This window comes from Scyliorhinus canicula, chromosome 13 (genome assembly GCF_902713615.1).
Source record: "Scyliorhinus canicula chromosome 13, sScyCan1.1, whole genome shotgun sequence".
Taxonomy (NCBI): domain Eukaryota; kingdom Metazoa; phylum Chordata; class Chondrichthyes; order Carcharhiniformes; family Scyliorhinidae; genus Scyliorhinus; species Scyliorhinus canicula.
Genome location: NC_052158.1, coordinates 79,001,020 through 79,017,556, shown reverse-complemented (window position 1 = coordinate 79,017,556; position 16,537 = coordinate 79,001,020). Strand labels below are relative to the sequence as shown.

The following is a 16,537-nucleotide window of genomic DNA, read 5'->3' as shown; positions in this document are numbered from 1 at the left end:
CTATTTAAATGGATCATCAATTACTCAAGTTAGTTGCTGATTTGATTTCTTCCAACCGTTGCTATGATTGCGCAAGTTTTTGGTGTATTTTAAAGTTCTTGAAAGTTGCTACAGATTATAGGAAATGGCGTGGCAGGTGCAGAAAGACTTCAAAGCTTCTGCACAAACCAGGAACGAATGCAAAAGTGGGCATTTCCCTTGAAAATAGCGAAATTTACTTCGGAAAATACGCAGAGCAGGCAAACTGCGAGAAGAGACGGAGTAGACAGAAGCAAGGGCTCTCGGCAGGAGGCCATACCTACCCAGGCTGAAGATGGAGCAATGCCTAAACCTAGGGGGAAACCGGTGTGTGAGACATCTAGGTGATACTCAAGAGGTCATTGCTGAAATCTGCCACCTGCTGCAACCAACACTGCAATCTCAGAGTAAGGACAGCACTGCGTTTTCAGTGGCTAGGAAGGTGATTGTGCCCATGAACTTTTATGCATCTAGACCATTCAAGGCTTGAGCTGGATATATGTACAACAAGGTGCAGTTCTTCCTCCATTGTTGTGTAAGAGAGGTCATTGAGGCTCTGCAAAACTTAAAAAGAATAAGATGTTTCCCCTGACTGGTGAGTGAAACCAGAGGCTGTAATCTCAGAATAAGAGGTAGGCCATTTAAGACTGAGGTGAGGAGGAATTTCTTCACTCAGAAGGTGGTGAATCTTTGGTAGTCTCTACCTCAAAGGTCTGGAAGCTGAATCGCTGAGCATGTTGAAAACAGAAATCAGTAGATTTATGGCGACATCAAGCAATCTGGAAATAGTATCGGAAAGTGGTGTTGAGATAGATGATCGGCCATTACCTAATTGATTAGGTTCAACAGGCTGAATGGTCTATTCCTGCTCCTATGTTCCTATTCCAAGAAAGCCAACTACATTTCATTCTCTTTTGCTAGAGGACAGCAGGTAGAGGGGGCTCCAGTTGCTCCAGTGATAGCCAGGGAGTGAGGACATCAAACTATGTCTGCCCTCACTGGTTAACACATGCTGTTACTGGTTGTGTGTCATGTCATCCTGAGTGAGAGTGCAGTATGTCATGGTCTGACATAACTGTCATGGTCAAAAATGTGCCATTATTTGTTCAAGCTTTCAGATGTGAGTGAGGCGTGCAGCTGTGCGTGAGGGGGAGTTGAAGCTCTGAATGTTAGATATGGACCCATAACTTCCTGGTTCCTCCAGGGGGTACTCCAATGATGCGTTAGGGAATCCCTCTTGGAGGTCCCCATGTGAGGGTTTATGCAGCAACTGCCCAGAAGTGCTCCCTTCCTCAGACAATTGTGCTGGGCTGGGAACCATCGACCGAAGCGATTTAAATAGCTAACTTTGGATGGCTCTGCTAGTTTTACCCTGATAGTTACTGTGATAGAGTTAGAGGGGCAAAAAAATCACTTCCAACTCCAGAATAACTATTTAAATAACCAGACCCAGCCTTGTACAGCCCCCCCCCCCCCCCCCCCCCCCCCAGGACACACCATGCAGCCTCACCTTTTTTTTTTAAATTAGAGTACCCAATTCATCTTTTCTACTTAAGGGGCAATTTAGTGTGGCTAATCCACCACATTGCACATCTTTGGGTTGTGGGGGCGAAACCCACGCAAACACGGGGAGAATGTGCAAACTCCACATGGACAGTGACCCAGAGTCAGGATCAAGCCTGGGACCTTACCTTGGCTCCGTGAGGCAGCTGTGCTAACCATTGTGCTACCGTGCTGCCCCCCAGATGACCTGATCTGACCCCCACTCAGCCCAACCTTTTCCGACCCCAGGTGTGACTTGGACCCCCCCCACACCGGACTGACCGCCGCTCTCCCCTGACAAACTGACACCCCCCCAACTGAGCCCCACTGCCGACGGGACCCCCCCTCCCCGCAGACGGACGTCCCTCACAACGTCACCTGCATATACCTGAAATGTTCACTCCACGCCAGCCCAAATTTCTTACCCAGCTCCTCCAAACTCTCAAATCACCCTCCCATAAACAGATCCTTAATTTCCTTAATCCCCTCTCTTCCCGTCCCCCGGAACCAGGCATCCCTATAATAATACATTAAATTTGGAGTCCTAGCACCCCCAGCACACACTCAGCCTGCCGTTCCCTCTGCAGAATCACCTTCCTAATCCCAGTGACCTCCCCCGACCAAACAAACAAGGAGATCAGCCTGTCCACCCCCCTCTTTTAAAAGAAAAACACTGTTTGAAAGAAAGCCAACAGGCATTGAAACATGAACAAGCATTGCGGCAAAACATTAATCTTTTGATGAATGCGCCTGGCCCGCCAACAGCAGAGGGAGATTGTCCCACTTCAGGTAAACAGCCTGCACCCTCCCCACCAGGCTAGTGAAATTAAGCTTCTGAAGCCCTACCCAATCCTGGGCCACCTGCACCCCCAGATACCTTAAATGAGACGCTGCCAGACAAAATGGCAGCCACCCCCACTCCCGGAGGGGACACCATCAAGTCCTCACTTTTCCCCAAATTCAATTTGTATCTTTAAAACATCCCAAATCTGTGAAGCAACCCCATTATGCTCCCCACCAAAGAGCTTGGCTCCAAAATATTTGCATATAAGGACACCCTGTGCTTCACCTCTTGCTATCCCCTTCTACAACTCCAAGCTCCTCAGTGCAGTGGCCATGGGGAACATGGGGCATCCCTGCCTCGTAACCCAGTGCAATATGAAATACCCCGAGTTCATAAGAACATAAGAACTAGGAGCAGGAGTAGGCCATCTGGCCCCTCGAGCCTGCTCCGCCATTCAATTAGATCATGGCTGATCTTTTGTGGACTCAGCTCCACTTTCCGGCCCGAACACCATAACCCTTAATCCCTTTATTCTTCAAAAAACTATCTATCTTTACCTTAAAAACATGTAATGAAGGAGCCTCAACTGCTTCACTGGGCAAGGAATTCCATAGATTCACAAACCTTTGGGTGAAGAAGTTCCTCCTAAACTCAGTCCTAAATCTACTTCCCCTTATTTTGAGGCTATGCCCCTAGTTCTGCTGTCACCCGCCAGTGGAAACAACCTGCCCGCATCTATCCTATCTATTCCCTTCATAATTTTAAATGTTTCTATAAGATCCCCCCTCATCCTTCTAAATTCCAACGAGTACAGTCCCAGTCTACTCAACCTCTCCTCATAATCCAACCCCTTCAGCTCTGGGATTAACCTAGTGAATCTCCTCTGCACACCCTCCAGCGCCAGTACGTCCTTTCTCAAGTAAGGAGACCAAAACTGAACACAATACTCCAGGTGTGGCCGCACTAACACCTTATACAATTGCAACATAACCTCCCTAGTCTTAAACTCCATCCCTCTAGCAATGAAGGACAAAATTCCATTTGCCTTCTTAATCACCTGTTGCACTTGTAAACCAACCTTCTGTGACTCATGCACTAGCACACCCAAGTCTCTCTGAACAGCGGCATGCTTTGTGCACACAATCGCCATCGGCTCCTTATATAACAGCTACACCCACGCCCCAAACTTCGGCCTAATCCCAAATTCCTCCAATACCACCATCAAATAACTCCACTCTACCCGATCCAACGTCTTCTCTGCAACCAACGCCCCAACTCTGTCTCCCATCTGCCATAGAAAGCACCGCATTCAACAGTGTCCTCACATTCAACGGCATCTCTTTGCCCTTTACGAACCCAGTCTGATCCTCTCCAATCTACTTCGGGAGACATCCCTTTAACGGCAACACCTTTGCTAATATCTTGCCATTTACATTCAGCAGAGATATGGGCCTGTACAATCCACACTCCACCAGATCCTTATCCTTCTTAAGCAACAACGAGATGGAGGCTTGCCCCATCGTTTGCAGCAAGACACCCCTATCCATCGCGTCCTCAAACATTCCCACCATCAACGGTGCCAGCCTATCCTTAAATCTTTTTAAAAATTCGACTGGGAACCCATCAGGCCCTGCTGCCTTCCCTGCCTGCATCCTCCCAATCGCCACCTTCTCCTCCTCCACCCCCACCGGCTCTCCAACCCTTCCCTCTTTGCCTCCCCCAAAGTCGGGCACTGTAGCCCATCCAGAAGCTCCCTCATCTCCCGCTCCTCCGGTGGCTCTGACTTGTATAAGTCCCTATAGAACTCCTCGAACACTTTATTAATCTGTTCCGGAGCCACCTCCAACGCCCCCATCCTGTCCTGCACCCAAACTATCTACCTCTCCGCGGCCTCCCTACGAAGCTGACCTGCTAATGTATGCCCTGCCTTCTCCCCATACTCGTAAACAGCCCCTCTCGCACTGCGCACCGCTGCTTTCTCCGTGGACAATATTTCGAATCTCTCCTGCAATTCCTTCCTCTTTGCCAGTGGCCCCGGGTCCTGGTGCCCCGCATACATCTCATCCACCTCCACTCTCTTCTATCAGTCGTTGGCATTCCTCCCTCCTCCCTGTGCACCTTCGTCTTAAACAAGATCACCTCCCCACTCACCACTGTCTTCAGAGCCTCCCAGACCAACGACCATGAAACCTCCCAAGTGCAATTAAACCCCACATGCTCCTCAATTACCTTCTCTATCATGTCACAGAAGCTCCGATCCGCCAATAACCCCACATCCATTCTCCAACCCAGCTTCGGAGCTGCCCCCTTCTCCAATACCACATCCATCCAATGCGGAGCGTGATCTGAGATCACTATTGCCGAATACTTTTACTTTTTTAACTCCGGTCAACAGTGCCTTTCCCACCACAAAAAAGTCAATTCTTGAAAATACCTTATGCATCGACCCTTGTGTGTAAGAAATCACCACGGGTCCACCCCTCCCCCAAATAAGCCCTGCCAACGTCTTTCTCTTCCCCCCCCCCCCAAATCCCCGACTGGGTCAGCAAGTGCAGCTGGGACTTGCAGGATACTGCGAGGCCCGGATAGAGTGGACATAGAGAGGATGTTTCCACTTGTAGAAAAAACTAGAACCAAAGGACACCATCTCAGACTTAAGAGACGATCCTATAAAACCGAGATGAGGCGGAACTTCTTCAGCCAGTGTGGTGAATCTGTGGAACTCTTTGCCGCCGAAGGTTGTGGAGGCCAAATCACTGAGTGTCTTTAAGACAGCGGTAGATAGGTTCTTGATTAATAAGGGGATCAGGGGTTATGGGAAGAAGGCAGGAGAATGGGGATAAGTAAATATCAGCAATGATTGAATGGCGGAGCAGACTCGATGGGCCTAGTGGCCTAATTCTGCTCCTATGTCTTATGGGACCTGCCCACGCTCGGTTCCAGCATGATGTTCCAATTGCCCATGTTTTCCAAGATGGCACCCAACGCTCTCTTCACGAACTCCACATCATCCCAATTGGGGCCATACGCTCACCAGTGCCAGCAACCTCCCCTCCAACTCGTCACTATCAAGTACCTGCCCCCCGATCTGCCACCACCTTCTCCATCTGAAATCTCACCCTCTTGCCCACCAAGATCGCCAACCCCCAAGCCCTGCTATCAAACCCCGAATGAAACACCTGACTCATCCACCACTTCCTAAACCTCAGCTAATCCTTTACTCTCAAATGGGTCTCCTGCAGCTTTTAAACCCTTCAAGTGTAAAAACACTCGCTCTTTTCACCGGTCCCCCCAACCCCCTCACGTTCCATTTCATCATTCTGACCTGGGATCTCTTCCCCTCCCCCCGCCACTCCTATCCGTCATTACCGTTACCCCGGGCCCTGCCCATCCAGCCAGACCTGCCTCATCCTTTTGTTACCGTCGATCACCTCTCCCTCCTCCCAGAATCAGCCCATCCACTTCCTCTTGCAAACACCTCACCCAGTATAGATCCCTTCCTCCCACCATTCCCAGGTCCTTCTAAACCTACCCGATCAGGCTCCAAAGACCACGGCCCCTCCCCCACCGAATTCCCGTTCACATGGTGACCTCTGCCAGCGCCCCAACTCCTTCCTTTCTCAGTAAACTAACCCCACATGTCCAAAACTCAACTCCCTTAAACCAAGAAACAATACAGAACCACACCCATAAGGAAAAAAGAAAACCAAAATCCAAAACGCACGTAAACAACCCCCCTCCATTCAAGAGACAGAAACAAAACCCTCAATAAGAAAACACAATCCCCATCCCCACCAACCAAGTCCAAATCCCAACTCTTTTTTTTAGCCCCAGTTCTTCAGCCTTAATGAATACCGCCGCCGCCACTACCGTCTCAAAATAAAAGTGCTTTGAATTGTGAGTCACCCTCAGCTTCGTTGGATAGACCACTCCAAATCTCATTCCACTGCTGTATCACACTGTCTTCACCCGTCAAAATGCCGCCCCGCCTTCTCGCCAGCTCCGCCGTCAGATCTTGGTATATCCATATACCAATGCCTTCCCACTTCACATCTCATCTGAAAAACTTCACCCAGCTAAAAACGTACTCTTTCACGTGGTAACTGTGAAAGCAGACTACAACTGCTCTTGGTGGCTCATTCGCTTTAGGCTTCGGCTTGAGCGACCGATGTGCCCTGTCCACCTCGTAGCGGGAGGGTTCTTTTTCCCCTCCCACCCCCCCATCAACTCCGCAAACATCTTTGCAAAGTAATCAGTTGGCCTTGGGCCCTCCACCCCCTCAGGCATGCCCACGATTCTCAAGTTTTGCCTCCTCGACCTATTCTCCGATCCTCCACCTTAGCCCTGAGCCCTTTGTTGAACTCTGCCACCTTCCGCAGCTCCTCGCCAATCGAAACGAACTGGTCGCTGTGTTGCGACAATGTCTCCTCCACCCCCTTGTTGAGAGCCCAACTCTTTCATTTTGGAGCTAAATGGACAGATTGAAGCCAGAACTGTTTATTTTGTATATTAATTTAGAGCACCCAATTATTTTTTTTCCAATTAAGGGGCAATTTAGCATGGCCAATCCACCTACCCTGCACATCTTTGGTTGTGGAGATGAGACCCACACAGACACGGGGAGAATGTGCAAGCCACAGTTTATGACCCAACATTTTGAACACTTTTCTGAGATTTTGGAGACCCAGTCTCCACTGTTAATACACAGGCTGCTCCCATTTTTCCCGTAAAACAATCCAAAATTTTCTTTGACCTCTAACAATCAAATCACCTGGACTTACCATTAGGAAGACTTCAGAACATGTCACATGATTCCCTTCATTTTACCTTAAATGTATAGACACAGTTCCAAAACATAACAATCATGCAAACCTCATAATTGTAACACCTTAATGTACTATTGTTACAACACCCTGGGCTAGTACATAGTCAATTGCAGGCCCACAGGCCCCGGAGTCCCAAAACAAGTGAATTAACCAATAATTTGTACAAAACGTCCCAAAACCATTGGCACTTGGCTGCCCAATAGTTGTTTTTTAATAATCTTTATTGTCACAAGTAGGCTTGCATTGCTTTACTATTAGCAAGTTTGTAAGTTGAAACACAATTACTGTTTATTTGTAACAGAAATAAAGATGAAATATGCAGTGATTACAAAGGAATAATGGCAAGCTAACCTATTTCCTCCCCCTCCCCTTTACTAACCAACCTTCTACTCACACACAAGACAGACAAATACAGAGGGGTGGAAAGGGGTAAAGATATTAAGAATTAAGGGAAAAAAGGTGATCCTTGCTTTCAATGTTGGATTCTTTGCAACAGGCAGTCCTCTCAGCATGCTGATTGATCAAAGCCACCAGTGTACAGATGGTAATAGTCCTCATCCAGAAACAGTTATTCATTACTCACGGGCAGTAGGATTTCTTCTGGAGGGACACTTCAGCATTTATTAAACCGGGCATTCAGCTTTTGAGACTACTTCTCTCTTAAGACCCTTTGTCTCAAGTCAAACACAGCTTCCAGCCCGAGTTTTGATCTCAATCCTTTGTAGTTTCAATAAAATGACATCCAGCCTTACTAGGAGAGAGAAGGGTTCTTTCACTTGATTTTTAGAGATTTCATCATATCAGGGAGAGAAAATCAGAGATGCTCCTTCCAGCTTCAGAATCAAAAGTGGAACTAAAAACAACCCAGCCTTATGACACTGAGAAACATTCCAAAGGAATCAGAACCAATCATCACCAAAGCCTAACATATCGAGCCAGTTCATTGGCCGTCAGCCATGTCAGTCAAGCTGAGTCATCACTGATCTCTTCAGCTTGAATTAAAGGCAACAGCTGCACCTCTCCTTGAGTTAAAGGCAAAGACTACACTAAAGACAGAGGTCCATTAAATCATCCATGGATCAAAATTATAATAGCAAAAAAAGAAAAGAAAAGGAAAAATAAGGGAATAAACAGGGTTTAAACAGGAGGATCCTTACACTATAAAAGCAATTCCTCATGCGTCACAAATTCAGTAAGTTTACATGATGAAGCTGGAGAAGAAAGCTATGCTTAGCAGAACTTTCATTTACCTCTTCTCCATTTCACATTTTTGGCATATTAAAATGCACCGATCATTTCAAATATTTTTTTACTCTGGCTTCATTTTATGGTTGCAATTCCTATGTTCTTAAACATGGATTTTTAAAAAATGTCTGGTCAAATAGAGAGCATGTGGTTTATTTGCTTTTATTATATTTCCCTTTAGCTTCAAGAGAACCAAGATGAGATAGAAAATATGATGAACTCTGTTTTTAAGGGTATATTTGTGCACCGATACCGGTAAGTGCAAGACTGGGTTGAGAAGCAAATTAGAATAATTGGAAATATTGCAGTAATCAATGATTGTACTGTCATGGTCTCCAATTTAATTGGGAAGAATGCAGCAATTGTGTTCTCAAACTTTGCTCCCCCCCCCCCGTCCCCAAATTCCATCCCTCTCTTTGGCAACTGTCTGAGTATGAACAAGAGAGTTTGCAACCTTGGTGTCATATGATGAGCTTTAAAACACTTGAGTGCCCTCACTAAGATCACTTATTTCCACTTGTGTAACATCATCTGTCTCTGCCTCACCTCTGCATTTCTGCTGCTGAAATCCTTATCTAGGCTTTTGTTCTGTCTAGACTTGACTATTCTAATGTATTCCTGGCTGGCCTCCCACATTCTGCCCTTCATAAACTTGAGGCCATCCAAAACTCTGCTGCCCCAACTCACATCCAATCTAGTTCAACTGTCACCCCTGTGCTGGCTGATCTACTTTGTGTCCCAATTAAATAACACAATTTTAAAGTTCTCATCTATGGCCTTGGTCCCTCTCTGTCTCCGCAGTCACCTCCAACCCTCCAAGGTATCTGCAGTCCTATAATTCAGGTCCCTTCCGCATCCTGGATGTGAATCACTCCACTGTTGGTGACCATACCTATAGCTGCTTAGGCCCTAGGTTCTGGAGTTCCCTCTCTAAAACACTGAGGCTCTCTTTTCTCCTTTAAAACAATCATTAAACCCGACATCTTTAACTTGCCGTAATATCTCCTTATGCCTTTTTTATTTCTTCTGATTAATCTCGGCAGTTGCCAATAAAAAAGTACTATGTGCTTCTTTTGAAAGGGACACAGGAACAACAAAAATCCAGAAACTTCAGATTAAAGTGACATTCCCAAGAATGATGATTCATTCCAATCCCCTGGTCCCGAAGCACTTTAAAACAATTTATTATGTTAAAGGTGTTATATAAATACTAATTGTCACTTGTTTTAACTCAGTGTGTATCAGTCAAGATTCATTTATAAGTGGATTCTGTTATATATAAGGAATTTCAAAAAAATTTCTTGTTAATCCTTGAGATTAAGTAGAGTTCTAAGAATAATTAGCTGCTTACTCAGCATTGTCTTTTTTTATAGTTACATATGTTAGATGATTACATATGACATTCATTTAAAAATACCGATCAAGCAACTGATAAACTTTCAGGAAAAACAAGAAATAGAAAATTTGAGAGTTTAAGATTGGATTATACTTTTTTCTAGCGACGCAATTTCGGAGATCCGAGCAATCTGTATTGAAGAAATCGGTGTGTGGATGAAAAGTTACAGCGATGCATTCCTCAATGATAGTTATTTGAAGTATGTGGGATGGACACTACATGACCGGGTAAGGATTGTCATTAGAAATTATTTTTTGGGGTGTAGGAAGAGAATATTTCTATTGCTATTCTATAAGTGCTTATGCATTGAACCATATTACTCTGGGGAAATCCTCCTTCAGTTCTGACAGCAGCTGGGTTCACCCAAGTCTTGTGCTAGCAGTAAGTGGTATTTTATGCTTTGCAAAACATGTTAGAGACATCTAATGGTGAGAAAAGGAAATACTTCCATGTGATGATCATTACTACTAAAGATGCAGAACATTCACATTTCTATGCATCATGGCGTTAATGTAAAATCTGTGGAACAGATGGACAAAAGTAGATCATTGTGTTTCTCGAGCATGTGTCACCATTCAGTTAGATCATGATTGAATTGCGAACTAATCTCCACCTGCCTTTGCTCCATGTCCCTTAACATTTTGGTTGGCAGAAGTCTCTCGGATTTAAAATTAACAATTGATCCAGCATCAATTTCAACATGCATCTCCATTTGTGTGTAGAAGTCTTTACTCCTGAAAGCTCTTAGCTCTAATTTTTATACTGTCTCCTACCCCGAAACTCAGCAACCAGCGGAAATAATTCCTATCCATCTACTCTATCATTTCCCTTTAATTTCTTGAAAGCTTTTTCAAGCCAATCCTCTATCATCCAGATTCCACAGAATGCAACCCCAGTTTGTTTATTCTCTCCTGCTAATTGAACTTTTTGGAGTCCAGGTTTCATTCTGGTATGCCTTAGCTGCACTCTATTTCAAGGCAAGTACATTCTTCCTTGGGTACGATGCCCAGAGCTGCTCTCTGTACTCCCAAGTGTGGTTGAACCAAGACTTTTCTGCAGCTGCACCATAACTTCTCATCCCTCAGTGGGTTAGCACTGCGGCCTCACGGCGCCGAGGTCCCAGGTTCAATCCCGGCTCTGAGTCACCGTCCGTGTGGAGTTTGCACATTCTCCCCGTGTTTGCGTGGGTTTCACCCCCACAACCCAAAGATGTGCAGGGTAGGTGGATTGGCCACGCTAAATTGCCCCTTAATTGGAAAAGAAATGAATTGAGTACTCTAAATTTTAAAAAAAACTTCTCACCCCTTGTATTCGAGTCCACTAGATATATTAACATTCCATTAGCTTTTTGATTTGACCTGTTCATGATATTTCAATGATCTATGTACATGGATCCTCAGTCTCTTTGGACCTCCAGTGCTTCTAGCTTTTCACCATTTAGAAATTACTCTGAAATATTACTTTTTGGTCTAGTGGATGCCTCACACTTGTCAATATTGAAATCTAGTTGAACAGTTTTTTCCCCATTACCTTAAACTATCAATATTAGAGTCATAGAGGTCTACAGAACAGAAAAGGCCCTTTGGCCCATCACGTCTGCGCTGGTCAAAAATAACCACCAAACTATTACTTTGCAAGTTTGTGTCTATCTACAGTTATGGGCGGCATGGTAGCACATGCTTAACACATGGTTAGCACTGTTTCTTCACAGTGCCAGGATCCCACGTTCTATTCCCGGCTTGGGTCGGTCACTGCCTGTGCAGAGTCTTCACATTCTCCCTGTGTCTGCATTGGTTTCCTCCGGATGCTCTGGTTTCCTCCCACAAGTCCCGAATGACGTGCTGTTAGGTGAATGGGACAATCTGAATCCTCCCTCTGTGTGAGCAGGCACCACCGGAATGTGGCATTTAAAGAAGAAAGCTACATTTTAAACTTTTTGATTGTTCCTGAGAAAATTTACTTCCCCTGAGAATGAGATTGTGATGAGAGTCAAATTGTTTCTTTCACTTTTGCAGTTAAAGTTGTGTTATCCGTTGTACTTTCCTCCTCAAGATGATAATATTTTCCTTTCTACAATTTTAGCATTGTTATTTCTTCAGGGTTTTTTTTGGGAGCAAGAGCATATTTTTTTAAATTGCAAGTTTAACTGTTGGGCAGTATCACATTGATTATGACCTGCCTGCTTACAATTCTACTTAATCTGTTCAACAGTATTTCATGTTTTTTTGAAAATATAGATGCAAATTAATTTTATCCATTAACTTCCCACACTTGGCATACTATAAAAATACCTTTTCAAATCTAGCTACATATTCAGTTGAGCTTTTGCTTCAGGTAACTTTTTGGAACAAAATGAAATTTTTACTTAATGCAGAAAGCAATTAGCTACTTTATAAAGCTTCCTCTGCTCCATGCATTTCACAGATTTCCTCTAATAATACAATAAAAAAATTGTAGATATTCTGTCATAGACCATGATGTTTTGCACAATGCAATATCTCTCTGATACTTCAGTTGATGCTTTCACTATTGAAGTGTGAATACTAAATAACGGTGGTCTGTTTTTCAACAGTTTTATGAAAACATAGATTTTTCACATATATATGTAATTAGAATTTGTCTTACAAGTTTAATTAGAACTGCAAATTAGTTATTAATGAAGTATTATTGATGAGTTACACCACTTCTGGATAAAAATGATCCCTAATTCTCAAGTTTTGCAGGTGAATTCTGATTTGATTTCTTAAGTGGAGAAACACTTACGATTCCTGGTCACAGATGAGAGATTTTGTTCAATGATTGTGCATCTTAAATAGGAATGGCAGGAGATCTGTAGTTTCTGCTACCGCTGAGTCATTTGTATTAATTTATATTATCCTACATACAGCTTCCAGTTGAGATATGAAATAATTTTGGGGAATGAGTACAAAAATTATTTTCATTGTTTTCCTCCATTATTTTGTACAGTTTATCAAGTATGTTAAGCAAATTAATTAAGTATGTTTTGCCTCATTTGCATTTAGCAAGGTGAGGTGAGGCTGAAATGTCTCAAAGCTCTGCAGTCACTGTACACTAATAAGGAGCTCTTCCCGAAACTAGAACTCTTCACCAACAGGTTCAAGGTAAGAATGTCCTCATTCTAATAGATTTAAATTTTACTGGGTATATTTGAAGAATCATTTTCTGGATTTTCATTTTGTACAGTGGATACAGTCTTGATTTAATGAGCTTGCTGAATGAAAATATGAAATTAAATCTTGATGCTCCTATGGCCCTTTCAATAAATATGTAGTGCAACTTTATAAATTCAGAATGCATGGACAGTGCATTTATTCAAATCTTAATTCATGCAATGAACAGTTAATTAATCACTTTTGCAACATTGCAAAGCAGTTTTGATGCAGACATGGTAGTGTAATTTGAGAGTGGGATCATTCATATGTGATTCGACACTATGCCAAGGCCAAGACTGAAAATACCAGAGCTATTTATCGCCAATCATTTAAAGTTACTTGAGTGTAGAGGAGTGTGCAACAGAACAGCAGATAATTCAGATAATACTACCCCCCCCCCCCCCCCCCCCGCCCCCGCCTTATTCAGACACATTTGAGATGAGTGCCATTGATATATTTATAAAAACTCTTGAGTTTTAATTAGTATTTTTAAAAGGTTGTGGCATAATCTAATTTAAAAAGCCAACATCTGTAAGCTGCTAACCTTTTATGTTCATTTGCTTTTAGTCTCTGCCTCCAGAAAACAATAGCCATTTCCTATGAGATGCACTGCTCAACAATATGTATTATATGTACAATGATGTATTAGAGCATGTGCACTTTTAGTAATATTTGAGTGAATATGCAATGAGAAGCTTTCAGCAAAAGTATTGTAGGTATCTTGAAGATAAAACTACTTTTTTGAATTATCTTCATTGCATTATCTGAAACTTAGTTGATGTTATGCAGAAGCTGCTGACCAATGAATGATATAGGTCTTTACAATATTCTTTATATGTGCTTTGCCTTTATTTGTGGGGCATAAACTAGGATTCGATTTCTGATCATTTCCGATTTGTGATGTGTTGTATAGGCTTTTATAATCACCAACATTGTATTTCTGTGTTAGCTTAACTTGATTAAAATAAAATGGTTCAGTACTGAGTGTATAATGTTTCATTTCCAACCCAGAGACTTATGATTGAATTCTAGCCATGACTGACCTGAACTATTATTACACAACTTTAATCATGTCATGGAGTGATGCATATCTTCTATTAGTAGTCAATCAGACCATGACTTTAACTGCTGCTGTGAAGAGGTTTGTGTATATTTAGAGCTTCCTGCAGCTGATGTTCAGGAATGGTTTGGAAAAGAATCAAAAGTATTTGCTTGTTTTGATTTTACATTGTTTGATAAAGCTCCTGTCATTGTTGACAAATTGGCTTGACACTTTTCTCAATTTCTGTTGAACAAACTAACGCAACATTGCTTTGTTATGTAAATCATTGACTTGTGACTTGAATTCTTTCTTTAGGATCGTATTGTATCTATGACATTAGACAAAGAGTATGATGTTGCTGTGGAAGCTATCCGGTTGGTCACTTTGATACTGCAGTGAGTAAAGTTTTTCTTTCTTTTTGCGTTAGCATCTGTTTTTTTAGCTTCTTAATTGTGAGAATTAGATAGCTAGCTCTAGTGTAGTTGTGCTGTTAAAAGGAATGCTGATTTTATTTTTGCGAAGAACCTATATAATCATAATTTCTAGAAATTGTTATCCAGCACTACATTGTAACTTTAAAGCACTTTTTGTGCATGTGGACTTTATAACATTTTGACTATACCTTGCTTATATGAGAAAAAGGAAGATGGCTTTGCTAATTCATGTTGTTTTGACCCACATAGGATTCAGTAGATTAATCTAATAATGGTGTTCCAATTTTGCAATATATATATGCTTGCTTTTATTGGCTTTCTAATTGTTTTAGGGGAAGTGAGGAGGCATTGTCCAATGAAGATTGTGAGAATGTGTATCACCTGGTATATTCTGCACATCGTCCTGTTGCTGTGGCAGCTGGGGAATTCCTAAATAAAAAGTAAATAACTCAATTGTATATTATCTGCCCTTTTTTATTATTTTTCAATAAGGTATTGTATTCTGTTCAAAAGTCTGTACTTTATCAATAAACCTATGTCAAGGTCTTTGGATTGGCTGAAACATGTTCAACTGCACTTCAGTTGGAACCACAAATAAATCAAATATCTCATTCAAGTTTATTGGCAAGGGAAAATTTAAGCATGCAGCGGCATTTCATTTTCAAAGGACCAGGATTCAAGTTGGAGTCCATTTCAAATAGCCTTGTCTCAGTGTTTGCACCCCATGGGCGGGATGTTTTGCTCCCACCCTCTGTGGGAATCGTAGCGAGCGGGACAGAAAATGAGAGTTCAAATCCTACTCCAGAGATTTGAATTCAGAATTTGGGCTGACATTTCAGTGCATAACTGAAATAATGCCGATGAGTTAAAATGAGGTCAGGTCTTCCCTCTCAGGCAGATGTAAAAGGGCTTATGGCACTGTTTGACGAAGAGCTGTGGAGTTCTCCCAGTGATCTGGCCAAGCCCTGAGCAAGCATCACTAAAAAAGTGTTGTAATTATCTTATTGCTGGAATCTTGTTACTGGGAAACAGTGACTAAACATCAGAAATACTCAGTTAAGTGCTTTTGGCATCTTGAGGTCACGAAAAATGCTCTATGAATCCAAGTTTGTTTATTTCCTTTACAATTCATCGACTTTCTGAGAATTCAGTAACTTGCAATGTCAAATCAGTACAGCAGATGGCAGCACTGAGTAAAACAAGCCACAAGGTGTCCACAAGGTGGCAACATTGAGTGAAAACATTTAAACAGAAAATAGTAAGCAACTTTTGTTTACAGTTTTTTTTTAAGGAGTGCACTTCATTTTTTAAAAATAATTCTGAACTTGAGGTAGAAATATGTTTCTTCATTGTGCCAGTGCGCTATCATAAGACTAGCCAGTTGTATGGAGCAAGGGTGCTATTTCTAACCTATTCGACTTGATCTCAAGTGTTATTTGAATTTATCTGTAAATCTATCGGTGGCTGGCTATGACTTCAGCTGATTTATGTTGCAAGTTGGTTACATGCTCTTATGTCAACATGCCCTGCAACTCGAGTGCTTCAGACAAACAAAGATTACATAGCTTTTTAAAAAACATCATTTTCAATCTGACCTTTTCTGTACCAATTTGTCTCTTGTGTATGTTTGCCAAATATTACAGGGTAAACTATGAAAAGTTTTGAGGGATCATAATGTGCTTTCTGCCAACTTCTCTCTTCTCCCCCATCCCCAACTTGTTAAAGCCAATTGTAGCTGTGTAGAATGAGTAAACAGAAAATTTGACCTGTTAGAAACAATGTCATAGCCCTTTTAATTGTTTGTTTACATGGGCAGAATATAATCAGCTTACTGTGAAGCAGGAGGGAGAGTTTTACAACATCCTAATTTTAAATTTTTAGGTTGTTCAGCAGACACGATCCACAAGCAGAAGAAGCCTATGCTAAGAGTAGAGGAAGGCATAGTCCAAATGGGAATCTTATTAAAATGCTGGTACTTTTCTTTCTTGAAAGTGAGGTAAGATCTAAAATAATGGAATAAATTACTTCACAGAAAAGTGAGCTACAAATGGAAAAGAGTACAGCAGTGATGAGAAAA

General features: G+C 42.4%; 1 protein-coding gene across 2 annotated transcripts in view; it reads left to right on the top strand.

The window, feature by feature from the left end:
- stag1a (stromal antigen 1a) overlaps window positions 1–16,537 on the top strand; it is a 247,279-nt gene that overhangs the window by 197,816 nt on the left and 32,926 nt on the right. For both annotated transcript variants that reach the window (XM_038815965.1, XM_038815966.1), the window contains exons 9-14: window positions 8,597–8,670; window positions 9,915–10,038; window positions 12,835–12,933; window positions 14,342–14,421; window positions 14,793–14,900; window positions 16,342–16,456. In XM_038815965.1, coding sequence (XP_038671893.1) covers window positions 8,597–8,670; window positions 9,915–10,038; window positions 12,835–12,933; window positions 14,342–14,421; window positions 14,793–14,900; window positions 16,342–16,456 — 600 coding nt within the window. The remainder of the gene's footprint in view (window positions 1–8,596; window positions 8,671–9,914; window positions 10,039–12,834; window positions 12,934–14,341; window positions 14,422–14,792; window positions 14,901–16,341; window positions 16,457–16,537) is intronic.